This window comes from Capricornis sumatraensis, chromosome 22, assembly GCF_032405125.1.
Source record: "Capricornis sumatraensis isolate serow.1 chromosome 22, serow.2, whole genome shotgun sequence".
Lineage (NCBI taxonomy): Eukaryota > Metazoa > Chordata > Mammalia > Artiodactyla > Bovidae > Capricornis > Capricornis sumatraensis.
Window position 1 is genome coordinate 29,601,007 of NC_091090.1, and position 22,789 is coordinate 29,623,795.

General features: G+C 45.2%; 1 protein-coding gene across 3 annotated transcripts; it reads right to left on the bottom strand.

Moving 5' to 3' along the window:
• Positions 1-3,087: 3,087 nt before the first annotated feature.
• Positions 3,088-13,448, bottom strand: LOC138098065 (glutathione S-transferase A1-like). Of its 3 annotated transcripts, none has more exons than XM_068994301.1 (7): positions 13,356-13,448; positions 11,169-11,174; positions 8,392-8,443; positions 7,474-7,606; positions 5,708-5,849; positions 4,281-4,412; positions 3,088-3,210 (listed from the first exon to the last, which is right to left on the bottom strand). In XM_068994301.1, the coding sequence occupies exons 1-7, from the start codon at positions 13,434-13,436 to the stop codon at positions 3,088-3,090; spliced, it is 669 nt and encodes a 222-aa protein (XP_068850402.1). In that variant the 5' UTR covers positions 13,437-13,448. The 3 variants fall into 3 exon arrangements, with proteins under 3 accessions (XP_068850402.1, XP_068850399.1, XP_068850400.1); XM_068994298.1 differs by lacking the exon at positions 11,169-11,174 and adding an exon at positions 12,419-12,424 and having other exon boundaries at positions 13,356-13,436; XM_068994299.1 differs by lacking the exon at positions 11,169-11,174 and adding an exon at positions 12,272-12,274 and having other exon boundaries at positions 8,392-8,436; positions 13,346-13,436.
• Between the last annotated feature and the right edge of the window lie 9,341 nt (positions 13,449-22,789).

A 22,789-nucleotide genomic window follows, 5' to 3' on the forward strand; every position in this document is an offset into this window, starting at 1 on the left:
CCCATCTGACATTTTCGGGATAGGCTTGAGACACAAAGGCTGCATTTATCACCATCTGAGACCCAGCAGCCTCTGGATCTATTGGCGTATAAAGTCTACAGGCCTCGCACAGTCTTTCGTAGAACACAGAGGGTGATTTGCTTTCCCTTTGAATCACTTTGGAGAGTTTTGCCATACTCATAGGTTTTCGGGGCCCCCTCTTGAGGCCTTGTAAAATAGCTGCCCAATATCTCTCCAGGTGGCCCCTCCCTTCCTCTGGGTTACAGTCCCAACTGGGCCTGTCATCGGGGGTGGCTAGTTCTGCCCACCGCTGCAGGGTGGCAGTACCCTAGGTGCCATTTCTCTTAACCATTTTCTGACCTCAGTTAGGATCCTGTCTCTCTGCCAGTTTAATATATTTGTAGAGGAAAATAATAATAGGCTACAGAGGGCTGATGGTAGTGCCCACATGCGTCCTGAACCAGAGGCTGTTGTAGCTCTCTGAGGGGCATCTGTAGTGGGGTTCTTTCCCCCCGTTCCTTGGCAGAGCGCAGCCTCTGTCTAATTTCTGTGTTTTCTTCCCCCTTCCCATCAGTACTCACTGAGAGAGGTGGATACAATCTAGGAGGTCCTGCTGAGATGGAATTCTGGGGGCGTTGACTAGAGGTCTCCATTGCTGGGATTGGAGCCTGCCAAAATGGCAGCTCTATGATCTCTGGGAGAGCTGGCGGAAGAGCAGAGGCTGCTGTAGGAACTTCACCTGGCCCTGGATTGGGCATTAAGGTGGCCTCCTGTCCCGGTGGAGCACTGGGAGGCAGGTGCGTCATTGTCAAGTATGAGGGAGGGGTCAGGTCATCCCCATCCAAATCCTGTAGAATTTCCTTTTTATCATCAGTCAATTTTTGTGCCATTAATATTTTCCCCTTTCCCTTCTGGAATACAGAACCTTGTCCAAGTAGGAGGGTCTTGAGCTAACCCTAGTCATGAGTCAATATATAGATTTTGATCTGGGTGTCTTGGCTCTCCTATGATTACTGTATAGACTGTTTCCACTATTTTTAAGTTCATGGTGTTCTCTGGTGGCCATCCTACTCCCATAGGGGGCCATTCGACCTCACAGAGTATGTGGAGGTAGTTAGGCATCATCTTCATCCCATGCTGCTGGTGCTGCTGCTAAGTCGCTTTAGTCGTGTCCAACTCTGTGTGACCCCGTAGATGGCAGCCCACCAGGCTTCCCCATCTCTGGGATTCTCCAGGCAAGAACACTGGAGTGGGTTGCCATTTCCTTCTCCAATGCATGAAAGTGAAAAGTGAAAGTGAAGTCACTCAGTCGTGTCCAACTCTAGCGACCCCATGGACTGCAGCCTACCAGGCTCCTCCGTCCATGGGATTTTCTAGGCAAAAGTACGGGAGTGGGGTGCCATTGCCTTCTCTGTCTTCACCCCATAGTCTTCTGCAAATCCCTTCTTTAAATTTTTAATCATGCACTCCAATACAGTTGCCTTAGATTCACTTCCCCCCTTCTTGCTTACCTTCTCGGACCTACTTTTCCTTTTCCTTTTCGTTCTGTCTATGAAGTTCTCGGTACCCTATGTACTTCTGATATTTCCAAGCAATGAAATGCTTAAATTGCCATTCCGCCTCCTTCCTGACTGGGGTGAGAAAAGCCTTACCTGCCAGATCACAGAGGGAGAAGGAGGATTGGCGTGTCTTCATCTGCCAGTCAGCACGGCCGAACCAGAACACCACATGGTCCAAGACTGTTTCTCCCTTAACTTTTAAAGTCCGTTCTGCCTTGGTGGACTTGATCAGGTGCGGATGAAAACACAGATGGGTTAAATATCCCACGTCCTAGGCCATCTCCAAAAAAGCCAATTCGTACTCACTTATGTATTCCCCTCCTAGCATGACAATTCCGAGGGGGTCAAGAATTTCACAGCAGATGGGACACCTCCTGGGGGAGGGTAGAATACGAGCACACAGGGACCAAGTTTCTTCTCCTAAAAATCCCTTGGTGATTGCTTGGTAATAATTTTCCCCAAGATGGCATGGACACCACCCCCTAAATGATCTTCACAAATTTCCTTCCTAAACCCTAACACGTTTGTCAACCTGTGTACCAAGCAATCGCTGCTGCCTGCCTATTCCAGGCCCCCGTGGGTCCATGCCCCTTCTAGTCCCTCCCAGGGGGGTGATCAGGCTCCCTCTTCCACTCTGCCAGGTGGGTTCCTCCTCACCTGAGCGCTCAGTTCCCTTGCTGCCATTCACCACCTGCCAAAGCGAAGTAATCGGGCATTGAAAGACTGAATTCTTCCAGAGGGGTGAGGCACCTTCCCCCCTCTAGGAGATTCAAGCCACAAAGCCTCAGGATGGCCTCAAGTGAGACCTGTCTCCTCAAAGTGAGGAGTTTCCCGGCCCATGCACCAAATGTAGCCGCATGTTCCGGGAAACAAACTTACTTAGAAGGACGATGCAGATAGTGAAGTGCAGTTTATTACACCAGCGGGCCCAAGGCACAGTCTACTCTTAGCCAGGGACCCTGACCAGTTTTTGTGAAAACCTTATATACCATAAGTGTACATGTTCAAACCCACCTCCCCAAATTATCTGAAACTAGTCTGAACAAAGGAAAAGAAAGATACAATCAAAGTTAACCCGGGATTCATATGCCTTAAACCCGTGATTCGTATGCCTTAAGCCTAGGTAGTTAACTGTGGACAATTGTCTATAGGCCTGTGGTCATACCCCAATAAGCATAATAGAATTTATGATTCTATTTGGTTACACAGATAATTAGTGTATTCCTTTAGGTGATGGAAAGTCTAGATACGAGGCCTGGGGCTCTTCCACTGGGGGCGTAGGGTCTGGTTTTCCAGTTGGTATGTCATTTCCATAGATACTGGGCATATAGCTTAAAGTCCACAGTCTGGCCCAAGATGGAGTCCTGCTTTCAAGATGGAGCCTGTTCTGTCTGTTTCCTCCTTCAAAACCATAAAGGTGAGAAGGAGATCATAGTGAAAAAGAACACATTGGAAGTAAATCTGCTCATAGAAGCTTTACTGTTTCATTGTTAGAAAATTTCAGATTTGTCCCGGGCAGGCAGCTTTATTAAAACCTAAAAACCTTCCTAACTTCTATTATTTTCTCATCCGTGGGAGGCTTCCTCTGGCTGCCAGGCTGCAGAAACTTCTTCATGGCCGGGAGATTGCTGACTCTGGTTTTTAGGGCTTGCTAAAGCTGAAACAGTACTTCGGCCACCTCATGCGAAGAGTTGACTCATTGGAAAAGACTCTGATGCTGGGAGGGATTGGGGGCAGGAGGAGAAGGGGACGACCGAGAATGAGAAGGCTGGATGGCATTACCAACTCGATGGACGTGAGTTTGAGTGAACTCCGGGAGTTGGTGATGGACAGGGAGGCCTGGCATGCTGCAGTTCATGGGGTTGCAAAGAGTCGGACACAACTGAGCGAATGAACTGAACTGAATGCATGAGAACACAGCCCAAAGTGCAGCTAAAGAGCAGCCCTGTCACTGGCGCAGGCCAGAAGGGACTCTGAGACCCTCCTAGACAAGGGCCAGCTGAGGCCCATCCATCAGCACCAGGAGGAGGCCTATGAGATAGGAAGGGGACAGCCCAGAAGTGTTCTCCCCAGAGAGGTCTTAGTGTAACACTCCATTCGGCTTCCCGATCTTCCTACACATCAATCCTGAAGGGTTCACCCTCAAGTGCAGTGTAACAAAGAGGAGTGTGTCAGATATCAGCACAGATTAAGGCTCCAGATGTCAAGACAAGAAGAGCTAGGACACGGGGCTGGAACTGAAGACAGAAAACATGAAAGGTCGTGTGTGAGGTCAGTCGGAGGCAATCTGCCCTCAGAGAGAGAAACGGGGAAAGAGAAGTCAACGTGTGAGAGAAGGATCAGGAACTGAGGGGAAGAAGTGAGATGGTGGGAAACCCACTCAGACAGACTCAGGAAAAGAGGGACACACTTGGGACAGAGGGGAGTGAAGAGGAAATGAGGACAGAGGCTGAAGTGGAAGAGGGGCCAAGAGAGATCCAGCCCTGGGTCTGTCTCCTGGTAAAAGGGAGGGCGTTTTCTGTGGGGCAGAGTCCACCTCCGATGTCCTTGGCTTGACAGATTCTTTCCACACTCCAGACCAGGACCTTGGAGTGAACTGAGGAGACTGGGGGGCAGCGAGGTCTGGACAGGGATGGGGACCCTAGCACCCCAGTCCCAGGGTCCAGAGAGCAGATGCCGAGTGGGGGTGTGGCTGGCCCCCAGGGCCGTGGGAGAGCTCACCTTCAGCAGAGGGAAGTTGGCCAAAAGGCTGGGGTCCAGCTCTTCCACATAGTAGAGAAGTTCAACCAGGTGGATGTCAGCCCTGCTCAGCTTGTTGCCCACCAGGTAGTCTTGTCCGTGGCTCTTCAGCACCTGGGGAATGGAGGGGACAGATCAGGGACACAGGTCCTGGCAGGCTGGACCCCTGCCCCTCCCCTGCCCCTCACCCAGCCCCACGTCCTCCTCTGCCCCTCGATGGGCGGGTGGGAACCTCAGACTTTCTGCTCCCTCCAACTCAGAGACGGGCCAGGCAGGTTCTTGCTGTTCCCTCCTCATCCCCAGTGGAAGGCAGACCACCATTTCCTTTTCCTGTTCCCTCCTCACTGTGGCTGCCTTACTTCTTCTTCCACGGGGCCAAGGCCTTAGCACCATCTGCACCGTGTTTTTGTGGACTGCACACCCTCGAGTGTGCAGCCGTGAACTCCGCAACGTGACCCTTCATCCATCTCTCTCTGTCCTTCTCTCCCTCATCCTTGGGCAGTGTCTCCATCTTCATGACAGCCTTCTACCACCCTGAGCAAACTGATGCAGACTCTGTGTTCCTTCTCATCTCTTTTGCTCTCATTGCCTGGTCTTAGAATCTTTTTTTCTGAGGGGGTGGGTGGTTCATGCTTTAAGTTGAGCCTGATTTCAGGTAGTTTTGATCAATACGGTGCCAACAAAAGGTCTGCCTAGTCAAGGCTATGGTTTTCCCAGTGGTTATGTATGGATGTGAGAGTTGGACTATAAAGAAAGCTGAGCACCAAGGAATTGATGCTTTTCAACTGTGGTGTTGGAGAAGACTCTTGAGAGTCCTTTGGACTGCAAGAATTCCAACCAGTCCATCCTAAAGGAAATCAGTCCTGAATATTCATTGGAAGGACTGATGCTAAAGCTGAAACTCCAATACTTCGGCCACCTGATGTGAAGAACTGACTCACTGGAAAAGACCCTGATTCTGGGAAAGACTGAGGTGGGAGGAGAAGGGGATGACAGAGGTGAAATGGTTGGATGGCATCCCCAGAATATTTTCTGATGTATTGCTGACATCATGCTCTTCTTGAATCAAGGCCCCTGCACCGTGTTCTGAGGATCCATTTACTCCAGGCTCCAGTGTGGCTCTCAGAGCTTCCATAGCCCACGCTCTAAGTATAACCATGAAATTCATTGAGTAGAGAATTCCAGACTGGGTTTGAGTAAATAGAAATTTGGCTGAAAAATTATAACTTGGGTAAAACTAGTACAATTCTTCTACACATTCAATTTTTATAAAGTGCCCTGAGACTCAGAGTACTACATTAGTATTTAGAAAGGCTCACAGAGGTGAAGGTTAATGCCCTGGCCATGCCAGGCACTATTTTTCTTCATCCTCTGACCTCACTGCCAAAAATGCTGAAAAGTCCACTTACATTTTCAAATGCAGGGAGATAACGGTTTGTTGTCTTTGCTTGGATTAGGCTCGGCTTGGCCTCTTTTTCAGCAGGTGGGCACAGTGGCAAATGCATGATCATTTCACCCAAATCTGCCACACCCTCTGAATACATATCAATCCTGAAAAGATAAAATAACCAAATTGTCAAATGTCTCTGCCTTAGATTTTGGAATGGGTAAGAATGAGACATTGAGAGGTAGCAAAGTAATCCTCCGTTGGTGCATTTTTCTATGCCAGTCATTTACCTTGGTTTCTTACAGTTAATTTTAGCATTCCATTTTAGAACAAGCCATCAAGGTAAACATATGTATAATCTTTCTGTTATACACATGACCAAATATAGGGACAGAGCACATCAGTGACCCATCCATAGTCACAGGCATGAAAGAATCGGGTGGAATCGGCACAGGTAACCACTGGGACCACACCTGGGTGTGCCATCTCTGCTGTGCCATGGTCTGAGCATGGTTAGTGTGATGTGTTAGTACCACCTCAGTCATGTCCAGAAAGAATCCTGGCACCTCAGTCCCAGTCACATTCCTCTTTCTCTCTCATCCTGTTAGAACACCAGGCCCATTTAGAGTCCCAACACCAGCACTTCCTCCAGTTAGTTACCATAGAACCTGGTTCCATAACACTCTCCACATACTATTGCCAGACTGGTTTTTTTTTAATTTCTCAAGACTGTACCTTTCATTCCTTTTTCATGGCTGAATAATATCCCACTGTATGGATGTACCAGCTTTTATTTTTTCATTCATCAGTTAATGGACATCTTTGTTTCTAATTATTGATTATGAACAACACTGCTATGAACTTCTGAGCATAAATTTTAGTGTGGGATATTTTTAATCCTCTTGAAAGGAATTGCTGAGTCATATGGTAACTCTATGTTTAACTTCTAGAGTAAGTGCAATAGTTCTTTGAGTGCTAAGTCATGTCTGATTCTTTGTAACTCTGTGGACTATAGCCCACCAGGATCCTCTGTCTATGGGATTCTCCAGGCAAGAATACTGGAGTTGGTTGCCTGCCCTCCTCCAGTGGGTCTTCCCGACCCAGGGATCAAACCCACGTCTTGCGTTGCAAACAAGTTCTTTACTGTTAGAGCCACCTGGGAAGTTCCTTACATGATTTTAATTTCAATAGTGTAGTCCCATCACAACAGAGAGAATACCCCTCACCCCCAGGATATAGTTGTACTGAAAAATCTGGCCAACTAAAACTATATCGAAATGCTTGATGTAAGCTTACCATATTGAGCTCAACCTCTGCTAACCCTTGTCTAGTGGCCAGTCCATGTAAAGGGATAACGAGTTCCTGGTCATCATTCTTAGAATTTTTGGAATTCAAGAACCAACTTCTTTAGATCCTTCTTCCCTTTCTAAGCTTTATCCTCTAGACACTCAGATGCTTTGTCCCTTGTCTCTGGCTGTTGGTGGGTGTCCAGTTCAAACAAGCCTGAACCCCTGGAGTCTTGGTTCTACCATCCTCTTCGCTTCACAGATCAGCCATGTCACTGTGCTATATCCATGGACGGTATCCTCTTCCATAGGCAGTTGATTTCACTTCAAGTTTATTTATTCTTCCCTCATACTCATAGGTCTTTGCTGTACTGGACTCAGTGATGCCCCACAAGGCTTATACCATCCTGTTGGTCATGATGCCTTGCCTTGATCTGCTCAGTAGGGAAGGACCTAAATTGTTCCTACTAGTTGTTGATGAAAAAACTAAAAACTACCGTACAGGGCTCTCTCCTTCATGTCTTTCCCGTAGAGGTCGTATTTGGTGGCAATGTAGTTGAGAATGGCTCTGGTCTGCACCAGCTTCATCCCATCAATTTCAACCATTGGCACTTGCTGGAACATCAAACTCCCATCTTTTGAAAGTAAAAAAGAAGGGTGAAATGTTGGATATGTTGCACCCTTTTAAGATGAGCAAATGTTTGCTGAAATAACTGAAGATACAAAGTGAAACACTAAAATGACCTGGTAGGCTTAAGCAGGATGGCATTTGGTTTGCCTTTTACTTTCTATCCTATTATTTCATTTATCCTTTTATTTCCCATTCAGACATATGGGCGATCCCTTGTAAATCTGTGCTGATTTGTCTTCACGTATGTTTTAGAAAGAAGCTGGAAGAGGCTGCAGCAAGTGTGCCAACCAGTTGATATTTAATGGTCATTCCAGAGAAAATCTCAGAACACATAAGACGTGTTTTGAGAGAGTTTGCCCTTTCTCTGCTCACGGAATCTACATTATTGCTAGGATGTTACTTTGCCAAACCCAGACTCACAGCAACTTCTGGACCTGTTTCTCCTTTCTTTTCTCAGATGAACACCTTTTCCTGACCTTAGGTGTGAGTGCTGTATGATCCTAACAGATACAGTCACTCACGATGCAGAAAGGCAGAGAGAGCACAGAGAGAGCATTCACAGGCATTGGGACTGGCTCCTTTAACAAACACTTGAGTTCCGGCCCTTCCTAGTCCCAAGTGAGTTGCAAGACCTTTTCAGGGAGCTCAACCTTTTACTTTTAACCATATTTCTCCCTCTTTATTAACCTCACTCCCACCATGCACACATATGACATTGGTGGTGTTGAAACCTCACCTTAAGACTTCTACTGGATACTCCCATCAGAGGAATTTAGTTCCTGGGCTTACCATTTTTTAACTTATCCAAGTCTTCTGGTTTTTCTATAAATTTCTCTTCAAACTGAAAAGCAGAAAGAAGCGATAAGTTTTTGTTACTTTATTCCATAGCATTGCTGAACTTGCATGGCCTGTGTCTGGTGCCCACTGTGGACACTGTAGGATTTCCAAGTTCGGCCGGTGCACAGAGGACAGTGATCAAGGCCATTTGGAGATTTAGATTAGAGCCACCAAGATAAAAGCGTGGGTTGCAGCAAGTAACTGCTTATTTTGCAGGTTAATTCACCTCTGCCCTGTCCCCACCTCTGTCAGTGATTAGGTAATGATATGGGGGGAGGGGAATATCACTGGAGGGAAGGGACTGGGAAGTTCTAGTTATGGAGTTTTAATGTACCTGGAAAGCCTTTCTCTCCCTGTGAGATCAGGATCGGATTTTGGGGTGTCCCCGAGTATGGTGTATCCATGGAGCCATTGACCCCCAAGAGGCTGCCACCGGGGTCCTCTGCTGTATATTACCTCCCTCCTTTCAATTTTTTATTTTAAACTTGTGTCTTGATTGTGAAAAGTTTGAGAATTGGGGATTTCTGACTCATTGGAGTAGTTTTTATGGATTGACATGATCCCATAGGGTGAGACAATACAGATAGTGAGTGTGTGGGCAACAATTTATAAAGCACCCAGTTCAAGACAACCCTGAGAGGTGACGGATGGGTAGTCATTGTGAGAAGGGGCTGGCTGGTCAGCTGTTTCTCGTGAAACTGATGGAGATGAATGGGGCTGTGAGGATCAGGCTCTGGGCCCAGAGAACCCAGAATTCCAACGATCTTTGGTCAGTCAAGCCCCACACCCTCCTCCTTCAGGCTGGGCTGGACAAGAGGAAGCCTGGATGCTCTCATCGTCTCCTCCTTCTTCACCGTCCTGTGCTGAACTCATCCAGCCCAGGGACTCTGAACACATCCTTGAACCCCAAGGCTGAGCCGCAGGGAAAAATGTTGGTTGTTGATTTATAGATTTAACAACCTAGAATGGCAGTGTTGGAATTTTCTGTGTACTTGTTGATTTACATACTTGAAAACGGACCAAGCTAATGTGCCCTGCATTCCTGAAGCAACTGAGAAAGTATAATCTGAGGCTTAGGTAAACATGTTTTTAGGAAGCTAAGGGAGCACACTAGAGGTTCCCTTTGCAGGAGGTCACCTCACCTGAAGTCCTCCTTTACTGGTCTCCGCTGCGGCTGCTGCTGCTGCTAAGTCACTTCAGTCGTGTCCGACTCTGTGTGACCCTATAGACCGCAGCCCACCAGGCTCCCCCGTCCCTGGGATTCTCCAGGCAAGAACACTGGAGTGGGTTGCCATTTCTTTCTCCAATGTGTGAAAGTGAAGTCGCTCAGTCATGTCCGACTCTTAGCGACCCCATGGACTGCAGCCTACCAGGCTCCTCCGTCCATGGGATATTCCAGGCAAGAGTACTGGAGTGGGTTGCCATTGCCTTTTCCGTGGTCTCCACTAAGGGACTAGATCTCTGAATTTTGTCCACGACTCCCTCCCCAGGAAACCCTCACAGAGTTGCTGGCTCCCTCTGACCTGGGCTGAGAAGTGCTTTTCTGAGTGATACCTCTAGAGGGCAGCACTCAACAGAATCCCAAGGAAACCTATCCGTTTACTACTGAGAATACAGCGTTTTTACACTCAGGTTTTCAGTGTCCTCCTAGGTGCTCCCAGTCCTCTTTTAATCACCCATTTACGTGTCTGCATCCTCACTAGAGCATAAGCGGCCTGAGGGTAGGGACTGTGTCTATCTTGACCATTCTTGTATCTCCAGGACCTGGTACGAAACCTGACACTTCAGTTCGTCACTCAGTCGTGTCCAACTCTTTGCAACCCCATGAACCGCAGCATGCCAGGCCTCCCTGTCCATCACCAACTCCTGGAGTTTACCCAGACTTATGTCGATTGAGTCAGTGATGCCATTCAATTATCTCATCCTCTGTCGTCCCCTTCTCCTCCTGCCCTCAATCTTTCCCAGCATCGGGGTCTTTTCCAATGAGTCAGCTCTTCGCATCAGGTGGCCAAAGTATTGGAGTTTCAGCTTCAATATCAGTCCTTCCAATGAACACCCAAGACTGATCTCCTTTAGGATGGACTGGTTGGATCTCCTTGCAGTCTAAGGGACTCTCAAGAGTCTTCTCCAACACCACAGTTCAAAACCATCAATTCTTCGGTGCTCAGCCTTCTTCACAGTCCAACTCTCACATCCATACACGACCACTGGAAAAACCATAGCCTTGACTAGACAGACCTTAGTTGGCAAAATAATGTCTCTGCTTTTTAATATGCTGTCTAGGTTGGTCATAGCTTTCCTTCCAAGGAGTAAGCATCTTTTAATTTCATGGCTGCAATCACCATCTGCAGTGATTTTGGAGCCCAGAAAAATAAAGTCAGCCACTGTTTCCATTGTTTCCCCATCTATTTGCCATGAAGTGATGGGACCAGATGCCATGATCTTTGTTTTCTGAATGTTGAGCTTTAAGCCAACTTTTTCATTCTCCTCTTTCACTTTCATCAAGATGATCTTTAGTTCCTCTTCACTTTCTGTCATAAGGGTGGTGTCATCTGCATATCTGAGGTGATTGATATTTCTCCCGGCAATCTTGATTCCAGCTTGTGCTTCTTCCAGCCCAGTGTTTCTCATGATGTACTCTGCATAGAAGTTAAATAAGCAGGGTGACAATATACAACCTTGATGTACTCCTTTTCCTATTTGGAACCAGTCTGTTGTTCCATGTCCACTTCTAACTGCTGCTTCCTGACCTGCATACAGATATCTCAAGAGGCAGGTCGTGGTCTGGTATTCCCATCTCTTTCAGAATTTTCCACAGTTTATTGTGATCCACACAGTCAAAGGCTTTGGCATAGTGAATAAAGCAGAAGTAGATGTTTTTCTGGAACTCTCTTGCTCTCTCAATGATCCAGCAGATGTTGGGAATTTGATCTCTGGTTCTTCAAGGTGCCCAACAAATTCATTGCCGAGTGAATGCATTAAATCCAACAGGCAGTTTGTTACAATCAGCACTGCTCTATATTTCTGATTTATGTTTTAACTTTAATTACTTTTCTTTTCTAATATGTATATTTTTTCCTTTTCCTATGGAAATCTGTGGCATGCACAAAATAAAAGATACAATGATTCTCCTTGTAACCATCAACCAGCTTCAATAATTATCAGCACAACCCAATCGCAAGTCATCCATATACCTACCCCCGGTCCCTGGTAATAATTTGAAACAAATCCCAGATGTTATACATTTCATCTTTAAATATTTCATGGTATATTACTAGATCATTAAACTTATTTTAAAACTAACCACAATATATTAAAATGACATATTAACAATAATTACTTACTATCAATTGATATTTAATATTCACGTTTCTAATTGTTACATGAATGTAATAAATAATTTCCAGTTCTAAAAACCAAAATTCAGGAAATTTTCTGACAATTCAGTGGTTAAGGCATGGGCTTTCTTTCACTGTTGTGGGCCTGCTTTTGATCTCTGGTCAGAGAATTAAAATCCTGCAAGCCTCACAGCCAAAAACAAATAAACAAACAAATTTATTTAATTTTTTTGTATTTTATTTTTTAATTATTATTATTTTTTAACTTTAGAATACTGTATTGGTTTTGCCATACATTGACATGAATCTGCCACGGGTGTACATGAGTTCTAAATCCTGAACCCCCCTCCCACCACCCTCCTCATATCATCTCTCTGGGTCATCCCAGGGCACCAGCCCCAAGCATGCTGTATCCTGTATCGAACATAGACTGGTGATTCGTTTCTTACATGATAGTATATATGTTTCAATGCCATTCTCCCAAATCATCCCACCCTCTCCCTCTCCCACAGAGTCTAAAAGTCTGTTCTATACATCTATGTCTCTTTTGCTGTCTCGCATACAGGGTCATCATTACCATCTTTCTAAATTCCATATATATGCGTTAGTATACTGTATTGGTGTTTTTCTTTCTGGCTTACTTCACTCTGTATAATCGGCTCCAGTTTCATCCACCTCATTAGAACTGATTCAAATGTATTCTTTTTAATGGCTGAGTAATATTCCATTGTGTATATGTACTACAGCTTTCTTATCCATTCATCTGCTGATGGACATCTAGGTTGCTTCCCTGTCCTGGCTATTATAAACAGTGGTGCAATGAACATTGGGGTACACATGTCTCTTTCAATTCTGGTTTCCTCAGTGTGTATGCCCAGCAGTGGGATTGCTGGGTCATAAGGCAGTTCTATTTGCAGTTTTTTAAGGAATCTCCACACTGTTCTCCATAGTGGCTGTACTAGTTTGCATTCCCTCCAACAGTGTGAGATATTTTTATTGTTTATTGTCCTTGAGAAGAAGAAATTTCAATAAAAATCTGTTTACCTAATAAATGTTTTTAATGTAAAATTCTTAGCAGATCATTTAATAAGGAAAATTTCCTCTGTGAGAAAATAGTTTGATACAGTCAATTTTTCTGGAGTAGGAAATGGCAACCCACTCCAGTGTTCTTGCCTGGAATCCCATGGACAGGGGAGCCTGGCAGGCTATGGCCTATAGGATTGCAAAGAATTGGACACGACTGAGAGACTAGGCATGCTTAGTCACTTCAGTTGTGTCCAACTCTCTGCGACCCCATGATCCATGACCCACCAAGCTCCTCTGTCCATGGGATTCTCCAAGCAAGAACACTGGAGTGGGTTGACAGTTCCTTCTCCAGTGATAAAGTATGAAGTGAGTGAAGTGAAGTCGCTCGGTCATGTCCGACTCTTTGCAACCTCATGGACTGTAGCCTACCAGGCTTCTCAGTCCATGGGATTTTCCAGGCAAGAGTACTGGAGTGGGTTGCTATTTCCTTCTCCGAGAGACTAGGCATGCATGGTCAGTTTAGATCCAACTGGAGATGAAACCTGTCTCCACTCCAGCTGCAGCCAGGAGCCACTGAACGCACTCCATTCTGCCACGTCTGTTGAGATAATGAAAAATGGGCTTCTCTGCCATGATGGCAGTCTCCTAGTTCCTATAACCCTTAATGAACCAACAAGTGAATGAATGAATGAAGAAATGAACAAAGAATAAAAACATAGAAGCTAACGCCATTATGATACATGGCTGAACAGTACCAACAATGCTGAAGAATTGGCCTTCCTCATGACAGTTGGAAGAGTCCCTGGAATGTCTTCCTTAGCCCAAATTCCCACTCCCAATAGCCAGCTGTAGGAAATTCCACCAAACCATTGTCCAGCCTCCACTGGGTAAAATCTGTTTTCTTGGCAGGCTAAGAGGTGAGTCTGTGGTATGGATGCATGGGTTGGTGTCGGGGAGGGGAAGGATTAGAGAACTAGTATTTATTGCAAAATTCCTAATAGTCCTGCCCCAATGCTGACCACTCTGAATGCATTATATCTTTAATCCTCACAAGAATCCCATGGAATAGTTAGTATCTCCATTTTTCAGTTAATGAAATGGACCTCAGAGCTTAAATAACATTCATGGGAATCCACGCCATGGATTAAAACCAGGGCATGGTGGGAACCCACACATGTACAGATCCTGGGAGCCTGGGAAGGAGGGAACTTAGAGCCAGAGGACTTCACAGACAGGAGGAGGAGGAAGGGGAGACAGAGTCCATGTTCAGCTCCTATCCTAGTATGCTGCATTTGTTCAAAAGCTGAAATTAGGACTCATATTTGCTTTACTGTTGCTCAGAAGATCCTGATTCTTTCCACCTACACAGGATGCCAAATCCTTCCATTTTCCTGGAATTGTACATTCTACCTCTCTTGGTGCATCTTACGTCTAGAGAAAGGGATGTTACTGCATTAACTGTACAGTCTAGGGTAGAATTGACATTTGCTCTATGTCTGTCATGCACTGCCCATTCTCACAAACTTGTCTTCATTTAACCCTACAAGAATCACCTGCTATGAAGTTTGCCATTGCTCTCATTTTGAAGTTGGGGATACCAAAATTTCTAGGGTAACTTGCACAAAGGTGGTGGCAGACCTGGGATTCAAACCCATTTCTATATGAACCCAAGTCTTGGCTTCATTTTTCATATTAACATTTTTCAAAATAGGCATGACAATCCTTCAGTGGACTGTGAAATTTTCCAGTTTTTAAGAGAAAGCATCGTTTCATGAGTTATCAGTTTCAGTTATGTGTTTGTTGCAGGTTCAGGTGGAAGAAAGCACATGGGCACACTCATTTGATCATTGCAGTGGTTAGAGGTACTTGGGTCTTGTCAGGTCAGTGAAGTCTGAAAGCCCCTGGTCTACAGCAGCCTGTGTGTGGAGTGGACATGGCAGGGAACCAGAGAATGAAACTCAAAGTTTCCAACAATGGACAGAAATTATTGGGTTGGCCAAAAAGTTCCTTTGGGTTTTCCTGTAAGCTGTTATAGGAAAACTCAAGCAAACATTATGACCAACCCAATTGTTCTCTCATGGAAGTGAATGAAACATACAGGACTTAGTAAAAGCAGAAATCCCAAAGCCAGAACATAGGAGGAAACAGCTGCACTTTCTATCCAAATCCCAGCTCTGTTTGAAAACATTAAGATCTTTTTGCAACATTTTGTTGACTGTTCAGGACAAAAATATACTTCTCTTTAGCTGATAAAGTATGAATAACTTGAATTTTAGATAACAAAATGTTTTCAATATGCACATTTTAAAAATTTTATTTAGTTTTGGTTTATTTATTTTTTATTTCAATATTCATATTTTTAATGTAAGAATCAGTGCTCTAACTTTTAGAAAGTAAAAGATCCCTTGGAAACATACTTAACTCATCAGTCTTCAAGTTGGAGACGGTGTATATCATACTTTTCTTATCATGGGGAATGGAGGAGCTGTGATTCAGCAGAATTCTGAGAAGGGTGTCCCTGTGAAGTGGAGGTCACAGGTCCCCTTACACTAAGCTCCCTTATCTGGTGACCAAGGATCATGTTACAAAGGGAAATGAAGTTTTAACTTGCATAATATTTTATCTCATTTTTCTTATAAGTAACTTTCTTCACCTTTTGAAGGCTGCGGCAAAAGTGATATAAACTTTCTGGCCCCCAGAAAACGAGAACTAGAGAGGTTCAGTAACTTGCCATTCGTCACACACGTGTGTTCCCGATTCACACTCAATATCTAGCAAGTGTGTCTACCCTCAGGACAACCCTGGAAACGGCTTCTAGTATCTTATTGTCAGGAGGAGGAAACTCGAGTTCAAAGAGCTGAAGCTGCTCTCCTAGCTCACTCGTTTTGTGAGCACTGGGGTCCTTTGAAGACATCTTCTGACTTTTGGTCTGGGGCTCCCCCTTAACCATGTAAGGCTTATGCCCCCTCTCTGCTGGTCTCTGAGACCCTCAGTATTAGTTTGTTCCCTATTCAGAATCCGTTAGTCAATTAACAGTTAAATAGGAGAGAAGGAAACATTAATTCTGTTAGCTGATTCTTAGGGGCTTGATATGAGTTAAAAACGGATAAAAACGTACCTTACTTTACCCCAGACCTTAAAAACTTACTGTGAGTATCCTGAGCACTAGTATAACTATATTTGACCTTCATAAGGAGGTAGGCTTATATTCTCTGAAAAAGAATGTGTCTTGGGATAATTCCAGTGTGAACTAGGGGAGCTGTATCTCAGGGAGTAGGTGGGAGGGGGCTCCTAGTAACAGTGTTTCTTAGCAGAGAGAAAGGAGGCTTAGAGACAAAGCCCAACTCCTTTCCTTAAAAGATAAATAAACCCAGGGGAGTTGTTTAATCTCTGTACCTCAGTGTTCTCTTTTGAAATACAGCCATGTCTACTAGTGAGGGCTGTTGAGGAAATTAAATTAGATAAGGCATAAAAAATTCCTAACAGGGAGAAGCAAATCCAGCTTCCGTCCTGCTCCCAGTTCCTGGGAGATGGGTGAGTGAGCACACTGGGGAGCACGTGAGGCTTCTGTCTGTGTGTCTGTCTATCTGCTATCTCCCTGTTGACTTCCAGCTCTCATGCTATGCTCTGCTGTGCTAAGGTGATTCAGCCCCTATAGCTCTAGTAGGAACAGGATTTTATACATATCCAGATTCTGTCAACTACTTGATATACTGGTTCTCTTTTTATTTGTCTTGTGTGAAAGATCAGTGATGCTCACTGACTAGTTAACCTGGATTAGAGGAAGATTTTGGCTAAGGTTCAGCGAAGTCTGGCACAGCCTTTTGAAACCCTAAGACTGAAGTGGACCCCTGGTTCTGTCCCTGAACCATGCACCCTGCCTTCTGTTCCCCCAGGCCTTTCCCCTCCCACTCACTCCCTGATCTGGACTCTCTGGAATCTTCTGCCCCCCTACCCAGGCCCTTTGGATGGGTTCCAGCCATGGCAATGGGAAGCCCACCCCTTTCTGTAGCAGGAGTCCAGGGGCTCCCACTCAGTTCCCTTCTCGCCACCCTCCTGTCCCTTCACTGATCTTTCTTCAGCATCTTCTTTCTGGTTGACCTGTCCACGGATTTCCTTCTCAACAAGTTTCCTTCAAACCTCCTCAACTAACACTCATTGAGCAGTTGGCTGCACTAAGAAATGATGGCTGGTGGGGAACACAAGAGGAATCTGATGTGGTCCCTGCCCTGGAGGGGTTGAAATCTAGTTGGAAAAACAGGCTTGTAGACAAATGACAGCACACAAAGAGCTCTGCAATGACTTCACTTGAATTGGTTCGACGCCAAGGACCGTGATTCTCTCAGCGAAGCAAGTGAGAACAAGGGCAGAGGCTGCAGGCTGAGAAAGCAGAGGGTGCTGCCCGCCTGCCCCGGTTGGCCCCAGCGCCATAGCATCTCAGCCTCCAAGCCAGTGACTCTCATGGGGTCAAACCTCATCCCCATAGAAACATTGCTCTCTGTAGCATCTTGCACAGTACTTCTGAAGGAGGAAACAGAACCGGCTCTATCTTGAAAGCAAGACTCCATCTTGGGCCAGACTGTGGACTTTGAGCTATATGCCCAGTGTCTATGAAAACGACATACCAAATGGAAAAACAGGCCCCCGGAAGGAAGAGCCCCAGGGCTCTCCATCACCTATATCTGTGTAACCAAATAGCATCATACATTCTATTATGTTTATTGGGGAATGACCACAAGCCTATTGATAATTGTCCACTGTTAACTACCTAGGTTTAAGGCATATGAATCTCGGGTTGACTATGATTGTATTTTTCTTTTTCCTTTGTTCAGATTAGTTTCAGGGAAATTGGGGAGGTGGGTTTAGACACATACGCTTAGGGTATATAAGGTTTTCACAAATACTGGCCGGGGTCCTTGGCTAAGAGGAGACTGCCTTGAGCCCGCCGGTGTAATAAACGGCACTCCACTATCAGCACTGTCCTTCTGAGTGAGTCCTTTTCCTGAATGCGTGGCTACAACACTTCTTCTCTACCCAGTCTCAGTATCTTCTCTTTTCAGACTTAGGTACCTTATTTCCCCTGTGAACTGCCATGCCCTGAGCAACTCTAGGACCTTCACAGGATCTCACTGAACCTCTCCTGCCTCAGCCTTTTGATTTACCCCCAATAGTAATACTGGTAACAGAGCATTGTTTGCTCTGCATTCTGATTCGAATGAATTGTACCTTCCAGTCACGTGAATTTCTTTACTCTTGGAAGCTAATTCTCTGCTCCCATATTATCTAGTTTTCACATCCAGACTTCCTGTGTTTAAGAGTCTGAAAGTCATATGAACCAGTGATTCTTAACTGGGGCTGACTTTGCTCCCCCAGCCCAGAGGACATTTGGCAATGTCTGAGGACATTGTTGGTTGTTAAAACTAGGTGGAAGGGTGCCACATAATTGGGGAGAGACCAGAGGTGTCTCTGATGTTGGGGGTGGTGGGGCTGCCTCCCATGTGCATCTGATGGTTCATTACTCCTCAGTCTGCACTCTATCCAGCTTTTTCCATCAATCCTGTGGTCTTTTTAAATTTAATATAAAAAATTTTTAATTGGAAGATAATTGCTTCACAATATTGTGTTGATTTCTGCTGTACAATAACTGGAATCAGTCACAATTATATATATATATAGTCACCCTGCTTATTTAACTTCTATGCAGAGTACATCATGAGAATCGCTGGACTGGAAGAAACACAAGCTGGAATCAAGATTGCCGGGAGAAATATCAATAACCTCAGATATGCAGATGACACCACCCTTATGGCAGAAAGTGAAGAAGAACTAAAAAGCCTCTTGATGAAAGTGAAAGAGGAGAGTGACAAAGTTGGCGTAAAGCTCAACATTCAGAAAACTAAGATCATGGCATCCGGTCCCATCACTCCATGGGAAATAGATGGGGAAACAGTGGAAACAGTATCAGGCTTTATTTTTGGGGGCTCCAAAATCACTGCAGATGGTGATCACACCCATGAAATTAAAAGATGCTTACTCCTTGGAAGAAAAGTTATGAGCAACCTGGATAGCATATTCAAAAGCAGAGACATTACTTTGCCAACTAAGCTCTGTCTAGTCAAGGCTATGGTTTTTCCAGTGGTCATGTATGGATGTGAGAGTTGGACTGTGAAGAAGGCTGAGCGCCGAAGAATTGATGCTTTTGAACAGTGGTGTTGGAGAAGACTCTTGAGAGTCCCTTGGACTGCAGGGAGATCCAACCAGTCCATTCTGAAGGAGATCATCCCTGGGATTTCTTTGGAAGGAATGATGCTAAAACTGAAACTCCAGTACTTTGGCCACCTCATGTGAAGAGTTGACCCATTGGAAAAGACTCTGATGCTGGGAGGGATTGGGGGCAGGAGGAGAAGGGGATGACCGAGGATGAGATGGCTGGATGGCATCACTGACCCGATGGACGCGAGTCTGAGTGAACTCCGGGAGTTGGCGATGGACAGGGAGGTCTGGCGTGCTGCGATTCATGGGGTCGCAAAGAGTCGGACACGACTGAGCGACTGAACTGAACTGAACTGATATGTATATATCCCCTCCCTCGTGAGCCTCCCTCCCACCCCCATCCCACCCCCTTAGGTGGTCCAGGGTGCCAGGCTGGGCTCCCTGTGTAGCAGCGTCCCACTCTTCCCATTTTACACGTGATGGCACATATATGTCGTCACTGCTTTCTCAATTCATGCTACAGCCCTGTTATCTTAACAGGCACATTTATTGGATATTTAGTTGGAAACATCTATGATTGATGCAGCTGCCTACTAAACTATGTAAGCTTCCAGGATGAGGTATTTTGTGAAGTGAAGTGAAGTTGCTCAGTCGTGTCCGACTCTTTGCGACCCCACGGACTGTAGCCTACTAGGCTCCTCTGTCCACCGGATTTGATTCTGCTGTAGCCACGTTTATCTTCTAGCCTACTTTCCGGGCGGTCACGACATGAGGAAGGAACCTCCCCCGCAGCCTGTGCTCTTTCTGCAAGTACAGAGTCAAAGGGAAAGTGAGATTATTAATCTCCATTGTGTTATCCATATTGATGAAGTGACAGTTTCTCTTAAAACTTTTAAACAGACTATCACTGCAAATATCTGAGAGGCGTCAAGTTTGGAAATTTGAAGAAATATCAATATATATGTTAACACTGTTGTCAAGTACATTCCTTAAGCCTAATTCAATGTACATTTCTATAGCAATTTTTTAAAATTTATTTTAATTTTTTTAATAGAAAATATTTTTAACTTAAAAAAAAAAAGACATTATACAGGACAGGTCCCCGCAACAAAGAATTACCCAGCTTGAAATGTCAGTAGGGCTAAGGTTGATAAACCCTGCTCCAGCCAATTTCTAGGTTTCCCATGAGTTGCTTGAGCTCCACGAGAGACAGAGGGGGACTTGCCAGCTGGCTAGTCAAAGCAAAGACTGAGTTAAAATCCAGTTTTCTGGCAGTCACTTAGTCATTCCTCTTATAGTTAAATCTTAATTTTGAGTTTCCAAGTCCACATAGTATTACTGCATTGCAATTCACACCTGCTGTGTGTCGACTGTGTCTACAGAGCAGGCAACTTTAGTGTAAACACCTGCTCTCCCCTCTCGTACTGGTCACACTCTCTGATCGTCTAAAATGCTGCCATACTTTTTTCCCCTCATATCATTAATTTTTCTCAGATCTAAATTCTCATGCTTAGCTTTCTACGTTCGTCACTTTTACGTTTCTGTATCCAACAGCAATTGACTAAACAACTTGAATGTCCCCCAACCACAGCAAGAAGGCACATATGAACGTGAAACAGTTTTTCTTGTGCTAAGGAAATATTATACAAACATGCAAAATCAATATTTACCTTACGAAAGTCTCTCTCCCACTTGGCTCAGCACCTCAGTGCTAAGTTCACGGGTGTTTATAAGCTCTTGTTACAGTTGACGAGCTGACTCCTCCTCTCTGGAAGGGGCAGAGTCCTGTTAAGGAAAAGCCACTCCCGTGGTATTCAGGGCCCCTGGTTCTACACTAGATTAAAAAAGAAAAAGGCAAGTTGTCCTCTTATCAGGATACACCTTGTTAATAACTTCTTTTCAAGATCAGCAATTAAAGATTAAACACAATATTTCAAGTTGATTGTATCCTCTTGCCAATTGATGAAGGATGGCCTTTGGAGAAAACTTACTTGTCTTGAATTGGCTTTCATGAATTGGAAATGGGCACTAAAGCAGATGATAAAATCTACTGTGGGGACACCAAGGGGCTGTGGTCATGAAGGCTCACATGGACCTCTGCCATACTCTTCACCCTGAGTTGCAGATAAATATAGGACACCCAATTAGATATGAACTTCAGACACATAATAAGTAATTTTTTCATGTAAGTACGTCCAAAACATTGTATGACATGGGTTCATGCTTAGTCGTGTCCGACTCTTTGCTACCCTATGGACTGTACCTTTCAGGCTCTTCTGTCCCTGGGGTTTTCAAGGCAAAAATACTGGAGTGGATTGCCATTCCATTCTCCAGGGGATCTTCCTGACCCAGGGATTGAAACTGGATCTCCTGCAGAAAATAACAGGTGAATTCTCTACAATCTAAGCCACGATAGTGGTCTCCAAAAGAAAAAAAAAGTCCACGTCTAAATACCTGGAACCTCTGGATGGGACGGAGTTTGGAGAAAGAGTCTTTGTAAATGCAATTAAGGAACCTGAGGTGAGACTATCCTGGATTATATAGATAGGCCCAAATCCAACAACAAGCGTGCTTACAGCAGAAGAGAAAATACACAGATGCACACATATGGGTGATGTGAAGATGCAAGTAGAGATGGAAGTGATGTGGCCATGGGTCATGGAAAGTTCAGTTCAGTTCAGTTGCTCAGTCATGTCCGACTCTTTGCAACCCCGTGAATCGCCGCACGCCAGGGCTCCCTATCCAGAAGAGGCAGGGAAGACTTCTCCCAAGAGTGTCCAGAGGAAATGCAGTACCTTAACTTTGGCTTCAGGTCTCCAAAAGTGTGAGAGAATTCATCATGTTGTTTTAAGCCCCCCAATTGTAGTAAGTTGATACAGCTGTAGAAAACCAACACACAGACCTGTTTACTTCCCCAGAGCACAGGATTACTGTGCAGCAAATCCTACACAGCGTATGATGGCATCCATCCCACGATTATTAAATTTACCTCTAAGAGGTAAGGACTCTTTTTTTAAACATAATCACACTATTCTATCACATTAAAATTTCATAATTTACATCTTTTATACTTAAAGTTCATTCATTTGATTAAATGTTCAGCATTCTAATTTTCCCAATGTCTCATAAAGACTTATGTGCAGTTGGTTTATTTGCATTAGGATCAGAGCAAGGTCTGTCCATAGCATTGGAGTGATATGAACATCTTGGTCTTGAAGACTTGGCTGAATGAATAGAGCTGTCAGGCAGATGAGAGTGGGTGGGGACTGTGAGGCATTCCCACAGCCCAGACCCCTGGGCCAGGGAGAAGTGTGTGGAGGTACAACGATTCATGGTGGAGCCCTGGGATTACACAGGGCTGGGCCCCCATCAGGAACTCACAGATGCTGAGGGAAGCCAGTGGCCTTCAGGGGGTTTACTGGGCTCTGGGGGAAGCAAAGAGGTGCGTCCAGGTCTCCCCAGGGAGCACAGAGCTCAGTTTGGCCACCGGGGTGGAGCTGGCCTGGGATGGAGCAAAGGTGCCCAGGCAAGAAGGAGGCGGCCCCCGCACGTCTTGTTTGATGGGACTGGCACTCGGGGGTTGAGGAGGGAAGGGAGGAGGGCACGCCGTGGGCAGTGGGAGTCACTGAGGGAGGTAAAACAGGGTGGTGATTCTCAGTCTTGCATTTTAGAAAAATATTTTGATGTCAGTAGAGAACAGACCACAGGGAGGGAAGGGCAGTCAGGGACCCCGTGTGTCTGTCTCTCTGGCCCCGCCCCTTCACCTGGGGGTT

Excerpts from the sequence above, each read along its gene's own strand:
- LOC138098065 (XM_068994301.1), bottom strand. The coding sequence starts at position 13,436 with ATGGCAGAGAAGCCCATTTTTCATTATCTCAACAGACGTGGCAGAATG. Across the intron at positions 5,850-7,473 it reads GACATGAAGGAGAGAGCCCT|GATTGATATGTATTCAGAGG; the intron begins GTACGGTAGTTT and ends TTATCTTTTCAG. Across the intron at positions 4,413-5,707 it reads ATCTCCCTGCATTTGAAAAT|GTGCTGAAGAGCCACGGACA; the intron begins GTAAGTGGACTT and ends TCCATTCCCCAG.